Source organism: Haemaphysalis longicornis, unplaced genomic scaffold, assembly GCF_048455015.1.
Source record: "Haemaphysalis longicornis isolate Haplotype H1 unplaced genomic scaffold, Haemaphysalis longicornis Haplotype H1 scaffold_5, whole genome shotgun sequence".
Classification (NCBI taxonomy): domain Eukaryota; kingdom Metazoa; phylum Arthropoda; class Arachnida; order Ixodida; family Ixodidae; genus Haemaphysalis; species Haemaphysalis longicornis.
The window spans coordinates 167,856,619-167,881,815 of NW_027526385.1; the positions used below are offsets into that span (position 1 = coordinate 167,856,619).

Genomic DNA, 25,197 nt, shown 5'->3' on the forward strand with positions numbered 1-25,197 from the left:
CCTCGACTTTTGACGACCATCTGAAGCGCTTGGATGAAGTCCTCACCTGTCTTACCAATGCCGGACATCAACTAAACACCAAAAAATGCCGATTCGCGAGCAAGTCCATCAAGGTGCTCGGGCATGTTGTGAGCAAACACGGAATTCGCCCTGACCCGGACAAAATTAATGCTTTAGGCAATTTTCCCCGCCCAGCCCGCCAAAAAGACCTCCGCAGCTTCCTTGGTTTAGCTTCCTATTTCCGGCGTTTTATTCGTAACTTTGCTGTCCTTGCTTCACCCCTCCACAAACGTCTTGCATCCGCTGCCCCATTTGTGTGGTCTGAAGATTGTGAAGCCGCCTTTCAAAAGCTCAAGCATGCCTTAACATCTGCGCCAGTGCTGCATCATTTTGACGAAACGGCAGCCACTGTACTACACACAGACGGCAGTGGACATGGCCTTGGTGCTGTGTTGTTTCAACGCAACGCCTCTCGTGTGGAGAACGTTGTTGCGTACGGAAGTCGCACATTAACACCTGCCGAACGAAACTACTCAATCACTGAGCCGGAATGTCTTGAAGTTGTATGGGCCGTACAGAAATTTCGTCCATACTTGTACGGACGGCATTTCACTGTGGTCACTGACCATCATTCACTCTGTTGGCTTTCGTCGCTCAAAAACCTAAATGGACGGCTTTGTCGCTGGATTTTCAAGTTACAGGAATACGACTTTACTGTGACATACAAGTCTGGCAAGAACCACATGGATGCGGAGGCCCTTTCCCGCTGCCCTGTGTCTCCAGAAGATGATTCGCCGTCTAATGCGGCCCAAGTCCTCTTACCAATGGCACCTTTGGATGATATCAAAATCGACCGCATCGAAGATCTACCGTCCCTTCAACGTGCAGACCGGTACAGTAGAAATCTAATTGCTCAACTTACTGGTTCCACGAAGCCATTTAACACCCCCTTGCGGCGCCAACTGTAAAAATGTCGACTTTTTGACGGTGTTTTATACCATTATAATTACGACCCTACCGGTGACAAGTGGAGTGTCGTTCCGCGGTCTCTATAGCAGCATATTTTGAGGGTTTTTCCTGACGACGCTACTGCCGAACATTTAGGTTTCCACAAGACCTACCACCGCTTGAAAAGTCGTTTCTTTCGGCCTGGCCTTTCCACCAGTATCGCCAAATACGTCGCCTCCTGCGCACCCTGCCAGCACCGTAAACGGTCAACGTCACCTCCTGTTGGAATGCTACAACCGCTACCTTGTCCGTCAGCACCGTTCGAAGTCATCGGCATAGACATGTACGGTCCTTTGCCCATTTCCACAGCTGGTCATCGTTGGGTTGTAACCGCCGTTGATCATCTAACCCGCTATGCCAAAACCGCCCCTCTTCGGACTGGTTGCGCTGTAGAAGTCGCGGAGTTATTTTGCGCTCCATATTTTCGCGCCACGGACCTCCCCGAGTTCTTATGAGCGACCGCGGAAAAACATTTCTGTCGCCTACTCTTGCGGAAGTTCTTCTTGCCGCCGACACCGTTCACAAAACTACGTCTAGTTATCATCCTCAAACGAATGGTTTGACTGAACATTTTTATCGAACACTATCCGACATGCTCTCTTTGTACATCCGACCGGATCACAGCAATTGGGACTCAATTCTTCTGTTCGTGACATACGCATATAATTCCGCAGTTCAGCGCACCACAGGTTTCTCGCCCTATTTTCTTGTCTATGGCCGCCCGCCTCCCTCTGCTCTGGACTCAACTTTCTTGTCAGCACCCGTTGACTGCACCACCAGTGTTCCTGAACAATTCGCTTCCCGTGTCGCGTACTGCCGCCGTCTCGCCCGAATGAACACAGAAGCCAGCCAAACGCCCGCAAGTCTCGTTACGACTAATCTCATCGCGACGTCACGTTTCACCCAGGGGACGCGGTCTTGTTGTGGACTCCTGTGCGTCAACCTCGCCTCTCAGAAAAGTGGCTTTCTCGGTACATCGGACCCTACACAGTGCTCGAGCAAACGTCTCCTGTAAATTATCGCGTGACTCCAAACAGTGCCTTTACCAATCGTCGCTGCCGTGGAACAGAAATCGTCCACGCTTCGCGGCTCAAGCCTTACGTCCAGCGGTCCGACACAACCTCGACAGCGGCCGGGTGACCGCTTTCGAAGAGGGGGGAGATAAGTGTGAGCACCAGCCGAATCTAAAGTCCTTGGACAATCTACTGTGCTGGGACAATTGCCGTGCTCCGATAAAACAGCCTATTGTCATCGCTTCATCTTCATCATCTTGGCTTCTGGCAGCATCATCACCGCTTCCTGACGGGGTCTTCCTGGGTCATCGGCTCTCTGAATAAATCGCCCTCCTTCACGGGTACTCGACTCTCTCAATATATATATATATATATATATATATATATATATATATATATATATATATATATATATATAAGGTTAGTAGAGACAGAGACACATGAGAAGGACATTAAAAATAAAAATAAAAGTTTACTGACGTTTCAGGGAGAGGACTTCCTTTCTTCATAGTACTCTGAAGAAAGGGAGTCCTCTCTCGGAAACGTCGGTAAACTTTTATTTTTATTTTTATTGTCCTTCTCGTGTGTCTCTGTCTTAACTAACCTTGTTTTTTCGCGCTCTGTGTGAGTTTTTGATTCCAGACTATATATATATATATATATATATATATATATATATATATATATATATATATATATATATATATATATACACACGCCGACACGAATCATCAGAACGGGAAATGAGGGGCTCGTTCAATTAAGACAAATAAAGGTAGGCAGTCAAGAAAGCCAAGGAAAGCAAAGAGGAAGGTGTGGTAGTCAATCTTGAAACATATTTTGTAAAAGAAACAAAGTGCAAAAAACATGCTCGTCGGGTGGGATCTGAATCAACGACCTCCAGCATACGCGTCTGCTGCGATGACCACTACGCTACCGGCGGGGCTGTGCTCCCTCCCCTTTCTTCGTATTTAGGTCAAGGTAATTATTTTCGGTCCTTGGTGGTGGCAGCCAGCGTCACTCCGACTACTCCGAGTGAAAGTAAACTTTTTTTTAACCCGCGGACTGTTTTTAGAGCGTCTACGGAACTTCGAGAACGGTCGACCAGCGTTGAGCCCTCTAAACTAGCTGTGGCACAAAGACTGCCAGAACAGAGTTCTTCGCTGTGCATGTAGCATATCAAAACTGGAAATGAGGGGCTCGTTGAATGAGGAAAGAAATAAGGGTAGGCAGTCAAGAAAGTCCCGGAAAGCGAATGGGAAGGTGTTGTAGTTATTTATTCTTCTTGAAACTGATATATTTTTGAAAGAAATAAAGTAAAGAGACATGCCCGCCGGGTGGTATCCAAACCCACGACCTCTCGTGCTATGGCCACTATTCTACCGGCGGGGATAACCACGCCGGTACCAGAGTGGTCACAGCACCACCCGTATTTATGTCAAGCGTCGCCTAGTCTTAGCGTAGCGGTATTTATGTCACGGTAATTATTTCCTGTGCTGGAGGAGTGGTGGCCAGCGCCAGCTCTGTTTTGTGTTTCCTTCCCTCAGTCCCGTCCTGTTTGCGCATTTTTTCAATTATGTCCAGTCCAACTACTCGCCGTGAAGAGGACCTTCTTCTTTGTTTTAAGAATGCTCTCCTAAGCCCCTCTCCCGCTACACCGGCCCTTATGGCATATTTACCTAATCAGAGGGATTCATTAGACAGTCATATTGCATAGCTGTTTCTTTGCCCACTTCCTACATGTGGGGCTAAAAATGAGTGGCCCAAATATGTCAGGTATTATTTACAGGTCCCGGAACTGAACCTTGTAGAAATGGTTGTGCTACCCAGAAGTGTAAAAAACCTCCTAAGGGATATCAGATGCAATGTGCACCATAAGATTGAGGTTATTTATCTGCCTTTATATTCACTGTGAATACTTCAATGGCCATAAACATATCCTGTGCCATCTTCAGTGCATGCAGCATTGAATTTCAACTAAAACAATTTAAAAGGGCAACAAGTAATTTCTCGAACTTCTTTCCTGAAATAGAAAAGTCTGGGAGCAATTTTTAAGTATGCATTCTGTTTGAACTTCTCTTATAACGATTCTCTTAGAAGTTACAATTCTATTTATATTTTAAAAAAAAACAGGTTTTGCAACTCTATAATATTAGGTTTACAGTGTTCTGTATTAGATGGCACCCAGTACTCAACAATTCTGGCTGGTAAACCTACAAACTTTTCTGTTACTGTCCTGAATTGCTGGTATAAACTAGGCGGCGATAAAAAGAACGCCTTGGTAAATCAGCCATCCCCGGTGATTATACCACGAATTCTTATGTAAGCGTATATAAACAGATATACTAGAAATTCTGAGGTTGAATTTTAACGATGAATATATTACGTGAACCAAAGTAATCCTATTGAAATCACATATTGCCGGAGAAATGCTGACATCTTCAAAAGAGCAAAGGAAAACGTATGGTGTCTTTCTTGTGGGCGTACTCGCTATTCAAAGCTCTGCCATTGTGGTTCCATACCAAGCGAGAACTCAGAATTAAAGAGCCAGCAGCAAGATCTTGCACATGTAATCTGTATTTAGCTTTGATTGTAGATTTTATTGGGCGTAACATTACAAAACTCGCGCTCCTAAACACCAGTCTCATTCAAGTTGGAGTTCAGCTTCAGAACGTAAACTGTCTCAAATGGCAATATCAGAGAAATGTGTCGTACAAAACAGACAAGTGCTGGTTTTCACGCGAACTGGACGCGCTTATGAGGGCAGGGACATTTCTCTCTTGTTTACCGATAGCAGATATCGAACTTTAATGTCAAACGGAGGGGGAGTATGTTCTCGGTACCTAAACACATTGAAAAACATTTCCTTGCGCCGAAACATTGGTTTATAACATACAAGGGATGTGCCGGTCCACTCTTACCCTTTCTTTGCCTTAGATCCTCCACGCTGGGCGCTCCGTGAACCTGAAATAGATTCAATTGCACCAGTTATAAAAACAATCGTGGAATTACCATCCGACAACCGACGTGCCGTATTCAATAACTGCATAGGTGATACGGTAGACACTCCGCTGTCTTTAAACGTCCTAGGTAGATCACTCTTGAAAGTGGCATTTTGCTCCAAAAGGTCAGAGAACTATTTCATTTTCTGCGTAACCTCGTACGGTACGAAAAAAAAATTCTCGCACTTTACAATGTGCATACAAAACCTTGTGTAGACCGCATTTATCTCACAATCTGACGTGCGCAAGCCGTGGGCTCAGAAAAACTGCTGTTATGCGTGGAGACCGGGAAATGTAATATATCTGTTTATTTGGTTGCAACGGTGAGTACATTTTCAGTGGTGACAATGGCATATTGTTTAGTGAGTTTCTGCAAATTATGAGTCGTTTTTTTTCGAAACTACAACCGGAAGTATTCGAAGGCATCTATATTTCTTGCATGAGCGTTAACAATTTGGGGGATATGGGTTCATAGGTGAATAAAAAACACCGCTCCAACATGACCCAACTTCTGGGTCGACACAATCACCTCGCCGTGACATACACTGCATAAATAGATGGGTTGATATACCACGCATCTAAACGAACGAAAAGGTGAAAGGAATGTAGGAATTCAACCCTTGTGTGGGTATAACAAAATACCTTGGGGCGAACTAATTTCCTATGAATATACAACTTGTGGGGTCGTGACAACACAGCAGTGCATCTTGTATTACCCTGATAACGATTGCTGAACGAAACTCAGACGGCAACAGGCAACCTTGGCCAGGCGCCAAACAGGCCATGAACATCCTCTCCGCCTTTCAGCGAAGTCATGGGGAGGGACATTACCCAAAAAGCGACGGAGCGAAAAGCGCTGCCACACGCACACTTCTGTACACGCACACTTCTGTATCAATGCATTACACACTTCTGTAATGCATTGATGCTGCGCATCGGGAATTCTAGAAAAATCCTGATTATGTCACTATGGTATCGTCAAAATCAATAACATCTGGTTTCCCCAATTATTCCCAACACTTCACAAGGTTGCGCGCAGGAAATTGTTTGGAACGCTCTTTTGTTTCCGATTTGGTTAGCTAGTTAACCTCACAGTCGTGTTCAATTCTTTCGGTTTTTCGTGTGACAGCGTACGCTGTGTAAATGGCGCTGATGGAGCAGCTAACTTCTTCGAACCAGACCCAAAGTTTAGGTGATTCTTCGAAATACGCTGATGAAACTGAACTTCTGTAAATTTAAATTATGCCGGTGCCTGCAACTGCAAGCGACCCATTGATTTGCTTATCCCAGCACTGTTGCTCTTGATTTAATTGTTTCCCGGAACCCCGCAAGGACCAACAGCAACGTTCCCGAAAAAAACAAGCCAAAAAACTTAGCCTTGTACCTGCTCGCTCCGCTGCAGATCTTGTCGATAGGCAATACTATTTTTTCAGCCCATGCCGCGTAAACTACCTCTCCTCGTGCCCCCTTCAACCTTTCACTCTGTTCTCCTTCTATCTTGGAGCTTCAGTGATCAACGCAATGAACTTTTCCTGAATTCAATTCAAATTTCCCGAGCATTTTGTCTGCTTTCCACGAATCTTGAGCCGCCTGCGCCAGGCTTGGGTGTTAGCAAGGCCATTTTGTATGTTACGCTAAAATATTTTTTTTAATTACAAACTCTTTTGTATTAGTTCATAATATAAACAGTCGTTTTCGTTAATATTTTCCAGATATTGCAATGTTTCTCACGCTAATTTAAATGTCACTGCCTCAAATAAGTGAAGTAGGTGATGCCCACCATAGCCACTATATTTGGACCCCCTAAATGTTACGAAAATGACCACGCAGCCTTTCTTTTCCCTGTCTTCTTTCGGACCTGCACATAAAGCAACGCCCTGAGTCTGAATAAGCCTTGTTATTTTAGGATTCGATTTTGGCGGCGTCAGAACGAACTAATTGGCCGGCATTACGGGTAATATGGTCCTTGTGAGAACGTTGGGGTCAAATTAACTACCCGAAATACTTTCGATGTCCTTTCAGGTTACACCTTGTGCAAAATGAAACCGCGCTCCCAAGTCACGTTTGTTCCTCGTTTCCCATTTCTGGACATACATTGTTCGATAAAGCATTAATTAGGTGATGCAGTATAATAAGCACTATTTATGCTTTTGAAACACACCTAACGTGATATATAGTTTGTGTGACTTCTTTGTGTACCCCCGCTGTGGCCTAATATCGGTAGCACGGAAAGCTAAAGGATGTACACTTTGTTTTTAGGAAAGCAACATATTCTTCGCAGTTAAATTTGCCTTTGTCAACAGCCAACGGTGCTCTCCTTGCTCCATAACTATTCTTTATGTCAGTGTTTGTCGCTTGTTTCTTTTCCATTTTTTTGTCACGTATGTAAGTCTGCCTCTAAACACTCACACTCCTAGCAAGCCTGCGACCTGACTCCACTCCATCCTTTTTATCTTCCTCAATGCCGGTTTGGATTGGACATCTCTTTCCCGAAGAACCTTTGAAGCATATGACAATTAGTCGTTTCGACGCCATCTTTCGGGTCATCTTGGTGGTCATCACGGCTGGAGTGAGAACGCGGTGGGACACACCAGAGGGGAAACAAGACAGAGAGCCGCCGTGTCGTCCACAGTCGCTACAGCAGCACCTTCGCGTATCAAGATCTCCTCGGCGGCACTATTCGCTGTAGCCAGTAACGCAACCCCGTACGAGAAACGCACCAGGTAAGTAGGAATGATGACGCCCTCTGCAAAGAAAGCTGCCAGATGAACTGGTAAGAACATCCCCATCGCAGATGCTATCGCCACGACGCGAAATAATTCTCTTGTCCTGGGGCGATCAGTGTCAACACTGGATACAATGCGAGGTTTTAGTGTCTCATCAACGCTTTGGTAGCCCGTGGCGGAAAGCTGAATTTCTGGTTGATGTCAGGGTATTACGGCATCTGTCGATCTGAAAAAGTCCCAAAAGACTGCAAGACTCAGACACGAGAGACTTGAAGGACGAGTTTATGACGACGCAGTCTCCCCGGGAAGCTGCTTCAAAAAACGATGATGATAAAGGCGATACGATGGAAGATGAAGAAGATGGTGTGGTGCTCGCATGCGACACACTGATGATGACTTGCTAGGCGGGATTGAACAGCCCAGTAACAGCTTTGAAGCAACGATGACGCCTGTGCTCACACCTTTCCACCCACCCCCCCCCCAGCAAAAGCGGCCACTCCGTGCGCTAAAGAGATGAGGGGCGCCGATGAAATGGCTTGAAGCGCGAGACAAGAACAATTTCAGTTCCATGGCACCCACGGTCGAACGTGGGGCGAGAGGAGCCACCCGATAGTTGACTGGAGAGGTGTGGTGCAGAACGGCGGAAGGAACGACGAAATGCGGAAGGTACATTTCACATAATCCCGGTGCACGCATGGGAGTCGCCAGATGATGCCTGCATGATGATGAAGGCCTGGAGATCATTTAGCCGCCGACGGACGATATCACGAGATCACGATATCGCCCATGGGGGTTGGGTTTTGAGCAGCAAGCACGGTGAACGCAAAGTAAGAAAGGCCTATGAGGAGGTGCCTAACTCGATCAGCCTCAGACATTTCTCGGTTCACTCGCTTAAATAGAGCCAAAACGTCTTCAATGTACGACGCGCGCGTACAACTCAGCGGGGTGCTGAACGCGTTCAGCAAGCTTATTCTTGTCCGCTTCTGAACGCTAAGTGAACGTTCCAAATATTCTATGTATTTCTTCCGTGAACCGCGACATCAGTTAAGTCCTCTTTATTATTCAGGTACCACGTATTAGCGACTTCAGTTAGATAGAAATTGAATTCAGACTCGGCCACGGAAGACTTAAACGATGCGTTTTATGACGATGCAGCCTCACCGGGAAGCCGTTCGAAAAAAACGATGATGATGAAGGCGCGATGATGGGAGATGAGGAAGATGGTGTGGTGCTTGCATGTGACACACTGATGGTGCTTTTCTAGGTGGGATTTATCATTCAAGAAACAGTTATAAGCAACGACGAGGCCTGTGCCCACAATAGGTTGAAAAGCACAGGGGAAGGCAACAGCACACTCGATGTGATGTCAAATCCCATCAATCAACACACGCCCAACACACATTCCAGAGGGTTCTCACACGATGTCATTCGCACCATACACAATGAAGGTCCGCTATATGGAGCCCTAATTTTTCGTAACCGCGCACACAAATCTGCGTTTGTAACTGATACAGAAGGTCCAGTGCAAAGAAGGGCAGTTCCTTTAACCCCTACCAGCACTGATGACATGTTCCACAGCGTTCCGGGGAATTGTAGGGTTCTTCTGTGCACTGAAGTTTCCCCTAAAAATTGCAGGGCCTAGTTTTTCAGCAGCTGTTCATAATCATGCGAGACTGGTAGAAGAGGTCACACAGCCAGGCGGTGTGATTATGGCGAGCGGCGTCCCGAATTCTAGCAGCTGCGAGAAAGGTCAGCTGAGTCACGTGTGGAGAAAGAGAACGACGCGTAGACGGCGGGTACCTTTGCTGACGTAACCACGGATAACGCGCATGTTAATAAGTGTCGTATCCACGTCACTCATCATGTGGACGCCAGCAGCAGAACCGGGAAATGCGACCGCGGATTCCGCAGTAGTAGCAAACCGGCCAACCTGCCGCGTAATTTTGGCCGGGTGGTCGCCAAGCTTGCTGGCGAGGCCACTCACCCAAAGCTGTCCGAATGGCTGCCGCTCAGCCGGTAGAGGATCAGTCAAGACTGGCGACAGCGGCAGCGGTGGCCGCCCAACTACCACAGAATAAGTAGGTACTGCCACAGGAGCGGAAGGATCGGGTGACGGTAGTACGGGCATTGCCGCAAGCTCCTCGTTAACTAACAACCGTAGGCTGGATACTTCTGAGCCGAGCGTGCCACCAAACACGCCAGCAGAACCATGCTCCCGCAGCTCTCCGCGTATAATGGCACGTGTACGCAGTTGGAGGGTGCCCTGTCCGAGATGCTGCGGTGTAACACGCTCTTATAGGGAGGGTTGGACTCGAGCTCATCCAGTGTCTCCAGATGGTGACATCAGCCACGGATGACGGGTTCTGAGGGGGATAGAGCTCTGAAACCATAATGGCCGATCACCCTAATGATAAGACGCAAGCGGTCTCCTTCAGTCATGTCTCAATCAACGCGGCGCCTTAAAGCAAGTACATCCTCGATATACGAGGTGTATGTTTCATGCACTTGCTTCACACGGGTTTCCGTCTTCTTTGCACCGCCGAAGAGAGCTGCGGAAGAGCAGATGACCCAACGCACCTGAGCAGTGAATCCAGCCCAGTCTTCGAGCGATTCTTCATGGTTAAGAAACCATGTTTTGGCCACTTAATTACGAGAGAAACATTCACATTTGACAGTGTGGTGCTGTCGTCGCACCTGTTAAGTGTTCCGACTCCGCTGCAAGTGCCCAGCCATTCTTCGAAGTCATCGCCGCGAAGCCCAGTGAATAATGGAGGTTTCGTGCTTTCGGCTGGTCACTAACCACGAAAGGAAAGCCGGACCCATATCATTCGCTTGATTTGCTGTCATCGGCATGGCCTCCTGGGGTAGACGATGACCTGAACGTAGCTCCAGCGTTGCCCACAGAGGGGTACACCACAAGATCATGTTGCACGCTCCACCACTTGAATGGCAGGGATTTGTAACAACCGTTTATTGGACCAAGGTAGACGCAGAAGAGCAGACCACACGTGATGACGATTATGTACAACAGACCAAGAAGCAGCTTGGCGCCACTGGGTCATGAGGGGGGATATACAGGTTGGGTTGAGAAATGCTCTCTGGGGCGCAAATCACAGTTCACACATTCCTGCCCTTGAGGGGAGACAGCCGCCTGCCGCGAATCACCGCAAACAATTTACAGGGTGATCAAAGTAAAGTCGACCGGTTTTTTCTTTACATTACGCGCTGTGATGTACGAGAAGACTCCCTCTACAATGCGGTTATACCCCCAAGGGGGACACAGAACGACAAGGTAACTATTGATTTCGGTGGCTTAATTAACTAGAATTGAATAATTTATATTTTAGGGGCTACATTAAGCAGCAGGCATGTTTATTGAAAAGTTAGACGCAGTCGTGGTTCTACTCACTTTCATTTGAAAGAATTATTCTCGCGTATTCGTACTCCGAGATATTGAACTGGAGAGTTGAATTGCCTTTCGCATGATTACGCACGCAAGACAGTGAGGTTCGGAGAAAACCTCCTCCCTTTTGTGACGACCGTGTTGTGTATGGTGTTTAGCTGGACAACGGGGTAGAGGCTTAAGTAAAAGTGCTAACTGGCACCCTTGCACAGTTGGCTGGCTTTATAGCAATCTGCATTACTCGGAACCGCTATAGAAACAGAGAACAATGGGGAGGAGCCTTGTGCCCGTCTTCTCTGTTTAGCATATGCAATTATGTGAATGGAAATTAAAATTCGCCGTTCGATATATCGCAGTACGAATGCTGTAGAATCATTCTGCTAAATTAAACTGCGTAGAAACACGACTGCCTCTAACTTTTAAATACAAGCTAGCCTATGCTTACTGCAGTCGCTAAAAAGTTATTAATTCCGTTATTATGCAGCACTCACATCAAGGGGAAGGCAATTCTTGTTGACGGCAAGTGTGGCTTTCGTATTGAACGTTCCAGCGGTCATGGCGACGAACCCTCCCTTATCGTCGCTTTGTAGCAGCCTCAAATCGCTGTCCACGAAATAGTTGACCACGCCGTATAACAAGCGTGGTCAATAGTAAGGTCAGATGCCTTCTGGATGGCGTCGACAGCCCTCTCCTTACCGGGTCGCCTGCCGTGATCAACGTGACCGGTTAGACGGCGTGGTCAACTATTTCATTGACGCCGACTTCAGCCTCTAACAAAGCAACAAGGAAGGAGGGTTTGTCGCCATGCCCGCTAGAACGTTCCATGAGAATTTCACACTGGCCCTACACAAGAACTTACTTCCCGTTAGTGTGCGTGCTGCAAAAGTTAGGAGTAAAGCTGTAGATTCTGACAAGAACCTCGAGCTAGAGAAACATGCTAAAGGCATCGGCGAAAGCAGGCGCACCAGTTTAAAGGTTTTCTTCACAGCCAAAATTTATACGTTTCGGACTCCCTCCAGGTCTATCGTGAGCGAAATGAATATGTGACCATCACTTGTCAGTGGCTTTCTTTTGAAGGAGATTGAAACCTTAAGTGTGAATGACCCGTTCAAAACTAGGACCTCTGTCGCTGCTACGGCCGATGTACGCGGTACGACAGACACAGGATATGCTTTTTCGGTATATGTTGAATTACTACGTCCCGGAAAACGAACTTTGGTCGCAGTTGTCGAGTGCATTGAATCTAATAGCGTATAGCCTTTGACAATTTTTGGGCCCTTCTTAAATTTCGCCTCATTGCTACCCACGTATCTTTTGAAAATAAGCTTTATAGAGAAACGAACGGTATTTGCATTGGCTCTTGTGTAGCCCCAGCACGCTGCAACATCTTCCGGGCAGATGTCGATCATGATCGGAGTGAATCGCTCAAAGGGGACAAAGTGTTTAGGGTTTTTAGGTATGTTGACGATTTTCTGGTTCTATCAAAAATCAGGACCAAGTAACCTACCCTAGCACAGTCACAGAAGTGTTGAGGAGCTACCGCTGCACAGTAGACTCCAGTTTTTAGATATTAACCTAACTTTTCTGGACAACCACATTTGCTGGGAGTACTCGCATAGAACCTCAAAGGAACTGTTGCCTTTTGATTCCGTGCCATCTAACAGTGTAAAGCGTTACATCTCCACGGTGTGCCTGCAATCTGCCCTGCACAAATCTTTTGAGCACGAAATTTGAAGCAGTTTTGACCATCAAATGGCCAGACTGCTGGCTTTCCGAGCGCGATCCTTACCGCCCTGGTGGAGGGCTTGTTAAGGTAAACGAAAGGTGCTCCTCCAAGGGCTCCTGCAGAGCACTTGCTAAATGAGCCAAAGCCTGTGGTCATACCGTACTCGCCCCGAGTTCTGCACAACATTAACAAGGTCGCTTCCAGGTTCAACATACCGGTTGTGTTTTCAGTCCCCTTAAAGCTTGCCATGCTGTGCTCAAGAATCTTGCCAGAAATGCAGTTCGAAAAAGCGAAAAGAAGCATGTCAAGACTTTGGTCAAGTGTGCTATAGGTGTTTTGTATGAGATTGCTTTGATTTCTGGAAAAGTACATAATGGCCAAATCAGCCGATTGATCAATGACCGCCTAAGAGAACATGCCCTGTGGATAAAAAATTTAACTGGTTCACGCGTGCCGCAGCATTGTAAGGATTGCGATTTTGATTGTAAACGCGACCTGGACAACACAAGAATAATAGAAAGAAGCGGAAGTGTGACTGCATGGGAGGTTTCGAGCATTTTTTTTAAAAGGGGGGCCCGGGCGCGTGACTGTACTGTCGCTTTCTATCTAATATAAGGAATCTGCATTTCTACAAACTTTTTTCTGATGTTTGCGGTGTGCCAGATGCCCATGGTGCATCTTTTTGTCCTTGCTTTTTTTTATTCGGTGCATGCCTATCAAGTATATGCTGGTACTTTTCGAAATAAACTCACTTAGTAGCGCCTGTCTCGTCTGCCACCATCTTCATCTTTTTTGAGCTAGGCCTCCCAAACGGTTACAGTGTACGAACGTTTCTAGTGTAAACGCATGGCCGCATATACGTTTCCCTGAAAGTAGGGAGGGAGAGGAAAATGTAATGCACCACGCACTCTAAAATTAAAGTCCTCGTGCCTTACCGTGCAGCCTTTCGACTGGTTTCTGTTACGGTTATAAATGTTAAGAACTGATTGGAATAGCGTAATGGAGTACTACAACTGCATGCGTACTGAAAAACTGCAGCTCTCTTGCCCAGTTGGTACGTATTCACGGATGGGAAACCAGCGAAAAAAAAACTCAAGACAGAAGGAGAAACGAGACAACACAACGCTAGACTAGCAACTAAAATTTAATAGAAGAAACCGATACACTCTGTGAAAAACGCAAGCCCACGCATGCGTGTTTCTATAATTAATGCTATTGTTCACTTTACTTCTGGTTTCGTATAGCCACACCTCAACTTTTCGGAAAACCGACTTTATTATCGCTGAGGGAAGTTTATGGTGCGCTAATGCAGTTTCGTTGTTGCTGTGGTCTGATTAAGAATTCTTAAACTTTTAAAGACGATAGTCTTTCTCGGGCTACTTCGACGCAGAAATTTTGGTCCATCTGTACGCCTGTCAATTTGTCTGTTACTCGATTGAGCCAACCGGCCGAAGTGAAACAGCAAAGCTTGTTGTTGGGCTAGTTGGTTCATATTCATACTTCAAACTGCGCGTTCGGACGGGACAAGGAAAAGAAGACGCAGGACGGGCGCAGACTCACAACTAGTTTATTGAAAAAAATGGAGCATGCTAATATACCCACACAAGCACATTCGCACACATTTCAGCACCTTCATCACATGATATAACGGTTTAGAAATTCATATTCATTTCCATACAAAGATATGGATGGTTCACTTACACTCTGTTTACCATGCCTTCGGATGAAAAAGGCCTCGAATAATTGTGTGGGTATATTATCATGCTCCAATTTTTCAAAAAACTAGTTGTGAGACTGCGCTCGTCCTGTTTCTACTTTTCCTTGTCTCGTCCGAACGCGCAGTTTTAAGTATGAAAGTTAAACAGCATCTGTGCAATAGTCATATACCCACAGCCAAATCTAAACGTCTGTCTAAGTCCTGTGTTAATAGAACAAGACATTGCGCAAATATATTGCAAATACATGAGTGGTATTTGCAGTGTTCCTCTATGAAAACATTCAACGATGCTTGGCTTATGCGATACTACCAAATGAAATACGACATCTACTGCAGAAAACCATTGGTTCCTTTTGCCCGCGCTACCTCGCAGCATTTCAAAAATCAGACGGGAACAGCAACGAAAGGTTTGACTAGATAGGTTTCATATTCCGCTTGGAACGCTCGTGGAGTAGGGTGACCTGGTTCTATAAACGTCGTAGTAGGGTGCCTCGATTCACGCACGTCTTTGCCGTACGTCAGCGCTCGCATCCCGGCACCCGACTTAGAGCAGTGGAACGCGGTAAATTTAAATTGACGTGGGCAATTCTCTAGCGTGTTATCTTGGGAAGAACGAGACGGGAGAGGAATAGCATGAGCGCTAAGCGAAAAACAGAAGGGAGGCATTTACTTGCCAGATGCACCAGTCGGCTACCGTCTTTCGCCGGCATTTGAAAAGGAAGGAGTAGATATGCCGCCGTTTTTTCCCCTCTCATATTTGGTCTTGCCTACCCCAATAATTGTCCCACTATCAAATACTTGTTTACGCTCACACTGACGACCGCGATAGGCAAAGTGTCCAGCTCCTTCATAATTAACGCGCGATGCTCCCTCATCCGCTCACTAATGCATTGGTCCGTTTGGCCTGTGTACACCTCCCCGAACCTCAACGGAATTTTATAAATGACCCTGTGCAAACACTTAACAAATTTCTTGTCGTGTTTTATTTACATAGGCGGTTCTGTTTTCCGGAATTTTTAATGCGCGCGCACGGTCCCGATAGTTTATACGGCGCGGAAAACGCCGCTTGAACACTGTGCCGCGAACCAATTTTCCTTAAGTTGTGCGATACCTCCCATATACATGGCATTACCTGAACCATTCCTTTTCTTCCTTTCATCGCGCCACTCTGCCCTTTGGATTCACCTTTCAAGCTTTAGCGGAGGGACTCATCGAAAACGCACTGCAGGTAACCTCTGTGCCTGACGTTCAAAGCTCTCATGAATTCCGCGAACGCAGCTGTTCTCTAACGCACTCCGCAAACCATGCAGCTATGGTCTTTCTACTAATTTACTGAGAGAACACCCCGGGACACTCGTTTTCCAACCCCTCGCGCTAGAAAGCCTCGTGCTTCAAAGACTTCGAGACTTTTACTAAAAAGCTTTGCACCTCTACCCCCCAATGGTTTCTCCTCCATGGACATTTATTTATTTATATAAACTCCAAAGCGCCAGGCATACGGTTATACACTGCATTCTTCACCGCTACACAGGTTTTAGGTTACTGGAGATAGTCCGGGACTTTTTTCTTTCACAAACGTTGTTCGCTGTCCTGTTCCAACTTTGTGTGTTGCTTACTGTAACTTTTGCATGTTTGTATCTAGCGAATTTGAATTTTTAAATATTCTTACAATGTACGCCTTCTCGGAAACGTGTTATTTATATTCTAAATATACCAACGCTGAATGTGTATGCCGTGTCTCCAAGAGGCGTCTCCAAGAGCCGTCGTCTAGTTACTGACCCTGCGGCAAGTCCCAGTCGCCACTGAATACCTCAGAAAACCTGCCGCGGTTTTTCCCTCAGACAACGATAGATTGATGCAGTGTTCTGTTGAGTCATTGGCAAATTTATTCATTTGCGCACTGACAAAACTAATTGTGTTTATTAGCCCTTTTTACTGTGTATCCCGACCTTTTGTGCAGGTATGTGCAACTGTTTGCTCCTGCAAAGTTATCTCATTGCGAGTGGGCTCGCCGATTGCCTTATCCTTAATTACCCTTGCATTTGGGCGCTGTCTATTACCCACAGAAATAGTACTCTCCGAAGTGAGACTACTGTTCTAAAAAAATTTGACACATGGAACGCCGCACCAAAAATTGTTTTGTTCAAAAATTCACAAAACTTCCCTATGCTCAGGGGAAGGCGAATGGGAGTGGTTCGGAAGTATTATTCCTTTCCTTTCTGAGCACTTGGTAGTTGTATTGAGTAAAATATTTTAGGTGTAAGTCTAGTTAAGATACATATGCTCAGCCCCTTCGCCCAGGCGCTCCAAGCACACGTGCACAAGTGAAGCTTTTATTCCTGTCTTCGTTTTGTTCTCTAATGCACCAACCACGCTGGCCATGTTATCCCTACTGCGTCTATACCACTCTGTAATTCTGTGTATCTGCGGCCTCGCCGCGCGTACGGAAGACATCCAACCAAACTAGCGGTGTGCCCTTTTCTCCAAGTGCGTTCAGCTGTGTTTGCGAAATTTAGGCACGCCTTGCATTCGTGTTCATAACTTTTTTTCAAGCAAAAGACGTTTCTCCCGTGTCGTTCCGTCGAGCAGAGCAAAAATTGGCTGTGCACGCATCGTATCAAAAAACCTTCTAGACATATCGGTAGCTGCTTTTATAAAAATCGAACACAAAATCGAACACATTTTATTACCCCTCCATTCTTCCAATTTAGTCCAACACAATTATGGAGAATAGAAACTGTATTGAGGAGGACAGAAGTGAATTAGAGGGAAAGTGATACGGAGTGAATCCAGAAAATAAAGTAAATCAATCTGATAATGCCAGCAACGTTTAGCGCGTAACCACGAGGACAGAAAATGCCTTGCCCCTTTTTTGTGACCGAGGCTTGTCATACGTTTATGTGGGCGTGTGCAGTAACGACAAGTACAGGGCCTCCCCCGTACTTGTTCGACAAAACACTATGCCAAGCATCCTGTCATAAAACCTACACAATTATAAAAAATGAACATGCTTAGAGGACCTTGACAACAAGGTCTTGCTCCATTTCGCATGATGCGAGCCATTTTGGTTATTTGACGTGCAGTGACATCCCAACTGTTTCTGGAGTTTTTGCTTTTTTTCAATTTACGTGCAAAAATCCCGTCTTTCGACTAGCCCGATAGGCGTGATCAAAATTTGTTTATAGTTATAGGCCATGTTTTTGTAACCGCTTATCTAAACATCAAACTGATTCACCCATGTAAACTTTGCCGATCGCACGCAGTATCTTGTAGGCGACACTTTTACTACGTAACGTGGCAGCACTCTTCTGTCCCTAGAAACTGTCGCTATCAGCAGTAATTGTTCATCTTTATTTGTCAGCTCAATTAGCCTCGTTATTACCTAAGCAAAAATTGGCGTTGTATATTTGGCTGCATTACGTCATCCTTGATGTGTTCTTTAGTCTTTCGCTTACATCAAAAAGATATAACCTTTTTTCACTGAGGCGTCAGCTTAAAGTCATTGAGTCATTCAATTTATCATCCTAGTCATTCACTTATTCCAACGAGTGTTCGTCGTTGTCTACTTGGTCGCCAATCGGAAATCACTCTGATTAACTTGTGAAGTTTTGAATCGATGGTTTAGCATTGTTTCGCCACCTTTTTTTTTCCTTTATGCAGTTTGGTTTCTTTAATTTCTCTTTATTCAATTTCATGCCGGTCAATTCACCGTAACGTATATTTGTTAACCTAGCCATCCACTTAGTCCACTACAAGTGAGCGGCTGCATGGCGCCCTTGCTCTTGCTAGGCCGCAGTAAATGCTCTTCTCGTGCCACATTCGTCTCCTATTTGAACTCTCAAGTACAAAGTTTTACAGCGACTCTGTTAGCGTCTCGTTGGTCGGAACATTTCGTGTCGTAAACAAAACACCCGACAGGACCCAGCAGTTCTCGCCTAAGACGCAGAGCACATGCGTCAGGCTAATGACACGAACAGCATAGGCCTCAGTTTTTATTTTTAAAAAATAACCACAAAACAAGCATCTGAATTACATTACGGATGATAAGACGCCTATGAACAATGGGACCCCCTCCCCCTACCATATGTTCCTGGTAAAGATTATATTTTCAGACTATTTCAAGGCTATGCAGGCTAGTGTCTATAAAAAGAGCAATTCTTTCCCAAGACGCCGAGCGCATGTGTCAGGCTAGGAACGACACAGAATTTGTCGCCAGAGAAGTCGACGGCAAGCGACACACCCGCTGAGACAACGAGGAACATTTCATACCCTCCCCCATCGCCATTTGTTGTGGTTTACAACAGCTAGAATGGACACCCACTTTCACGGGGCGGGATGGCGACCATTTTTTGTCCTTTTACGGCGCACAAATATATTCATGCAACAGGTGTAGAGGGCCGGTTTTTCTAGAGGTCGATCAGAAAACAAATCCATTTTCGCGCTTTGACATTGATAAAGTGGATGACTTCACGAATTAAGACGGACGAGTAAATTGTTAAAGTGACTCATTATGCATATTCGTATGGATGGCTAAGCGGCTATGGATGGCCCCGGATGAGCTGCCACGACCGCACCACGGCCACTGTCAGCTGACAGGCGCTACTGTCGCCGATCCAGCTTATAAGTGGTTCCACCCGGAGCGGCCCCTCACTTTTTGGCAGCAGCGGCAGCACCCATCGTGCACGGACTCACGCTCGTCTTCTGTGTTTTACACAGGTTAGTTTTGTTTCTGAGCAAATTTTCTTCATAACTGATGATGTTTCCGCTGCCTCTGCTGCTGCCAACGTGTTATTATGTCATCTGATGGGCAATGCGCCGCATGCCACAAGTGCTTGTCTGCTCCCGAGTGTACAATTCAGTGCAGTGATTGTTCTTGCAAATACCATACGGGAATATGTTCGGGAGTATCGGAAAAAACAATCAAAACGAAGGGAGAGGCATACCGTCTAGCTTGGCGGTGTCCCACTTGCAGGAGAAACAAACTACGCGACCCAGTTAAGAAACCAAACGAAGAACTTGAAACACAAGATGTACGACTTTTGTTAGTTACAATTAACGACAAACTTGACCAACTTCTGCCTTTGAGAGATGTAGTGGAAGGTATTGAGGACTCATTGCAGTTCTGGAGTGAGCAGTATGATGACTTGCTACGCCGGGTCGAGCAGAATGAGCATCATATCAAAGAACTCAGGCGCCGGACAGAAAAGCTTGAGACCCAGAACAGTCATGTAAGTGAAATGGAAGCTGAAATCGACAATCTGGAATGGAGAAGCCGGCGTCTCAATCTAGAATTCCATGGCATCATGCCTACGGAAAACGAGGACTTACTGAACAAAGTGAATGCGCTGGCGCCTGACGTTGAGCTTCCGCCCCTTCCAGACGATGCCGTGGTAGCAATTCATCGTCTTCCATCCAAGAAAGGAAAAATACCGGGCATAATTTGCCGTTTTGCAAGGCAGGCAGATAGGGACAAGTGGTGGAAAAACAGGAATAAACTTCGCGGCCGTGATGATCAAGTGTACATACTCGAGAACCTAACTAAACGAACTCGTGCTTTGCTTCAAGAAACAAAAAGCTGGGCAAAGGATGCAAAATTTAAGCACGCATGGCACAACAACGGGCGAGTTCTTGTTCGTAAAGACGATAAGGACAAGGCTGTTGTTGTCACATGCATAAGCGACCTAGATAAACTAAGCTAAACACTGCAACAACCAAGCCATAAACATGAACCATAAAAATACCGAGTCATAAGTACTACCACGTGCCTTTGAAAAACACATAGGAAAGGAATTCATAAAATCCTTCAAATGTTTCCACTTGAACATACGATCAGTAAGAAATAAGGAATCAGATCTGTCATTATATCTTGAACAAATCAAGCAATCATTCGATGCAATATTGCTAACCGAAACCTGGTCCACTGATGAGACTACCGTTTTTCGCATTCCATCGTATAACACTTCCTACTTAAACCGCTCCAAAAGCCGAGGTGTGGCATATGCATTTTAGTAAAAAAAAAGAATTTACCTGCGAACTTCTACAAGAGCTGTCTGCTTGTACAAACGATTGTGAAATAATGGCAATAAAAGTAGAAAACACTGTTATAACAGTCTGCTACCGTCCTCCAAGTGGCTCGGTGTCAAATTTTCTCGATAACCTAGAACAATGTTTTGAATTTTCTACTCGAAATCGCCTCTCTTTTATCTGTGGTGGTGACTTAAATATAGATACACTAAAAAATGATGCCACGGCATGCAAGCTCAATGTTCTGTTGAAGGTTTACGGTCTTTTAAACGTAAAAGATGTACCCACAAGAGTGACCACTGAGTCATCATCCCTTATTGATATGTTTTTTTACCAATTTAGACATGGATAAGATCAAAGCCGGTGTATTGACGTGTGACATCAGCGACGACTTGCCGATATTCATTTGCTGTAAACAAAACGTGCGGAAGATAAGGCAGCCAATACAAAAAGTGCAAAAAATTTCGGAACATGCCTTGTTGACGTTTCGGGAGAGAATGGAGTTAGTGGATTGGTATGATGTGTTGTCTTGTAATGACGCAAACAGTTCCTATGAAACATTTCTCGCCATTTTGAGCTCTATCTATGAATCTTGCTTTCCTTATGTGCATATTAAAAGACGTAAAAACATACGGAAACCATGGGTTAGCCTCGAGCTTATGAAAAGAATACAAGAAAAAAACAAGCTCTACAGGCAATTCAATAAATACAAGGACCCAGACTTATTTCGAGATTTCAAAAAAATTCGTAACTGCCCCGACAAGGACTTCAAAAAAGCGAGGTGTGACTATTACTCAAACCAATTTGAATCTGCTGACGGGCGCGCCCATCTTATCTGGAAAAGATTAAACTCCATCTTAAAACGTAACATCCCACCTGATAAAGTGAGCAAAGTGATTGTGAACGACGTACAGCTGACAGGGAAGTCTCTAGCAGACGCGTTTAATCAATACTTTGTACGGGTTTCACACCCTGCTACAGTGCAGAAGGATGTTGAAAATATTGCGCATAACAGCAGCTCTATTTTCCTGAAACCAGTTATTGAGGCTGAAGTAGCAAATATAATTCATAACTTAAAAACCAGTACGGCTAAAGATATCGATGGCTTCCAAATTAAACCCATAAAGTACACCTCCGATTTGCTCGCACCTATACTTACCAACATTTTTAACCTATGTTTGTGCCAGGCTGTTTTCCCCCGTAAAATGCAAGTAGCCCGTGTAACAGCCTTACACAAAAAAGGAAACAAAAACGACATGGCCAATTACCGTCCCGTGTCTATACTGCCGGTCATGTCAAAGGTGCTAGAAAAAGTTATTTTACATCGTCTTACAGATTTTGAAGAGAAGCACAGTCTCTTAAACAGCTCACAGTTTGGCTTCCGCAAAGGACTTAGTACGGAGTTCGCATTGCTAAAACAAAAAGAGTCACTTTTGGCAGCGCTTGAAGAAGGAGAATTGGTTCTTGGGCTGTTTATTGATTACTCTAAGGCTTCCGATCACATAAATCACCAAATTCTAATTAATAAGCTTGACCGTTACGGTTTTCGAGGGAATGCCGCGCACCTAATTACGTCTTATCTGGAACATCGGAAACAAAGGGTTCATATCGACGACTGTTTTTCCGATCTATTGCCTTTATCTTCTGGTGTACCACAGGGGAGCATCTTGGGACCATTTCTTTTTAATATCTATATTAATGACGTGGTCAGCATTAGCCCTAGCGCTGAATTTATTATTTATGCTGATGACACCAGCATATTTTTACGAGGAAATTCGGCGGACAAATTAGTTGGCGAAGCAAATTTTGTATTGGAAAACCTAAATAGCTGGACTGAGAAAAACCATCTTAAAATAAACACGAGCAAAACCAAATCTGTAATATTCAGAAGTAAAAATAAGAAGGTAATACTGACGCAACAACTACTGCTGAATTCGACCCAGGTTGATATTGTACCCAACATTAAAACACTAGGAGTGGTCTTCCAGGAAAACCTTTCTTGGAACGAGCACATCGACACAATATCAAGTAAGTTATCTCAAATAGTGGGACTAGTTTACCGGAATCGCCTGATCCTTCCGAGACATGTAATGATATTAATTTACAACTCTTTATTCTCCTCAAGAATTAACTATTGCCATCTAGTTTGGGCATCCACTAGTCAAGAAAACATACAAAAATTGTATTGTCTACAAAAAAGATTTCTACGGGCTGTAGAGGACGTGCCTTCACATTTTCACACCTACCCTTTGTTTGAAAAGTATAATGTAATGCCTTTTGAGAAGATGTACAACTTTAGATTAACGAAAGCCTATAAACAAGAAATAAAGGGGAAACATGTATTCTTGACTGAACTTGCCAACCTTAAAAGAAATTGTCAGCCTTATAAAATGCGAAACTGCGAAATTTGGACTGTTAAAACTTGTAGAACAACATATGGGCGACATATGTTAGGAAACAGACTTTCGAGGCTACTAAATGCTTTATACGAATTTAACTTTCAGCTGGAAAGCAACACTTTCAATGCAATACGTTCCTTTCTTGCAAATAATTACATTGACACTATATAATAACTCGCGCATGCCTATGAGTGTCAGCTATACAGAATATGTCGGTGTACGCTAGGCATGGCGATTTGTAACCAACTCATATTTCCTTTCGGTCGTGTATTGAATGATTTGTGCAATTATATATCTATAGTGTACTCCATATAAATTACAAAGTTATGTTAATCTGTATGCATGTATTTTGAAGGTAATCTATATGTATTGAGCTATTTAAAACATCCGTTGGTGTTCATTTTCTTTTGTGTATGGTTTGTACGCAAGACGTGGTTATTTGTAGTGGGCTCACATTTTCCTTCGGGTCCTGTATTAAGTGATTTATCTGTTCAGTACATTTTTTTTTTCTTTCTTCTCTTGTTGTTGTTGTTGTTGTTGTTGTTGTTGTTGTTGTTGTTGTTGTTGTTATAGTTGTTGTCTGTTTTTTTTTTTTTCAATGGCGCAATGGATGCCATGTTTCTAAGCGGCTTTTTTTTTATGTACTGAGAACACCGTTGTACGCTGGCGCCAAAACGGGGGCCCGCAGCTCCGTCAAGCTATGCTCGAGATGGCTTTTTCTGCCGGCCTCCGGCATTGTGTACTATGTACCTGTACATGATGTCAATAAAGTTCACTGTTCACGCAACAACTAGCGGATGACTCGGTGTCTAAAGGGATATTCAAAGAATAAACGAGGGGAGGCTGAGCATTAGTATAAGCCAACTGAAAGGTGCGAATAACTCAGTAGGTATCTATCGTTGCCACTAAGGCTCATTAATTGAAACGTGCCACTTCAGACGACACAGCGAATTTGAGCAAACCATAAAAATTATACGGAATAATAACACATTTTCACGAATGTGAAATGGAAAGCCTCGTTGGACCGTTTGCTGGTCTACTCTTGAACCCTGCGGCCGCGACCGTCCCCACTAGCCCAGCCCCCTTGGGCAGCCCCCTCGTCCGAAGGTGGTTTCGCTCGCTCTCCATCGCCAGGAGCTCCATGTTCGCGCCAGTCGGTACCTACACCTCTCAAGGCAAACCACCTATCATCCTCCCGCACTGCTTTTTTTTCTTTATTACGGCGGGGTTATTCAGTTTCGAATACAATACAAAACTGCGACCTCTTGGAGCCACACCTTGGCAAAGTTGGCCCGGCTAACTCAAACTCACTCACAATATTATTTTGGAATAACCACTCACTCAAACTCACTCATTGCTGAGCAACACATCTGAGCTCACTCAGAACTCAAAACGCACAGCTAGCGCACAACTCACACCTCACTCGTGCTCAGAACTCAAAATGAACTCAGAACTTAACATGATTCAAAACTGAGATGTACTCAAAACTCAAAATGTTCTCTTAGCTAAAAATGGACTCAAAACTCAAAATGAACTTAACACTCAGATGGACGCAAAACTCATTCGGGCTGAGAACTCGAAATAGTCTGAGAATTCACTCGCGCTCATCATTCTCTCAGGCTCGAATGGACTCAGACGTTATTAGCATTCAGAGTTTTTCAAATTCACGCGTGGCAACAAATCATACGGCCAAAAATTCGTGTGCTCAAATCCTTGCATTCACTACGACATTATCTCTTGACTCCCATGAGGTCGGCAGGAATTTTCGCTGCCGGTTTCGTAGGCTGCACTTGCTAGGCCTTGATTAGCACCGCTTGCAAGTAATTGTAAGTATATTGCCGCGAACCATACATGCATTTGTTTATTTAATGGTTGTTTTTACTGCCTCCCCACGCCCGGCTCTGTTTCTGTGTCCCAAGTGAAGCGCGTCTTCCATTCTTTATTTTTATGTCACATGGGCTATCTCATTCAGATAAGCACACTGTTTCGCCCTAACGTCACTAGCTCAGAATAATCTTCTCTGACCTACAATGTTCTGGATGTAAATCGACGGTTCCAGAAACACTCGCGCCGAAAGATAAAGGACTGCAGAGCAGACGCCGCGGCATTCTGATCGCCGACGCTAGCTTGCGTACGTCACTTTGTTGACTGCTGCTTCGCCGCCTGTGTATTCTGAGTG

The 25,197-nt window shown here is 44.9% G+C and overlaps 1 protein-coding gene across 1 annotated transcript; it reads left to right on the forward strand.

Annotated features, from left to right (window-relative positions):
• Window positions 1–19,281: 19,281 nt before the first annotated feature.
• On the forward strand, window positions 19,282–20,511 carry LOC144139503 (uncharacterized). The gene has a single exon (XM_077671826.1). It carries the CDS (start codon window positions 19,389–19,391, stop codon window positions 20,292–20,294), a length of 906 nt encoding a protein of 301 aa, XP_077527952.1. The 5' UTR covers window positions 19,282–19,388; the 3' UTR covers window positions 20,295–20,511.
• The last annotated feature ends 4,686 nt before the right edge of the window (window positions 20,512–25,197 follow it).

Coding starts and splice junctions, on each gene's coding strand:
- LOC144139503 (XM_077671826.1), top strand. CDS start 19,389: ATGTCATCTGATGGGCAATGCGCCGCATGCCACAAGTGCTTGTCTGCT.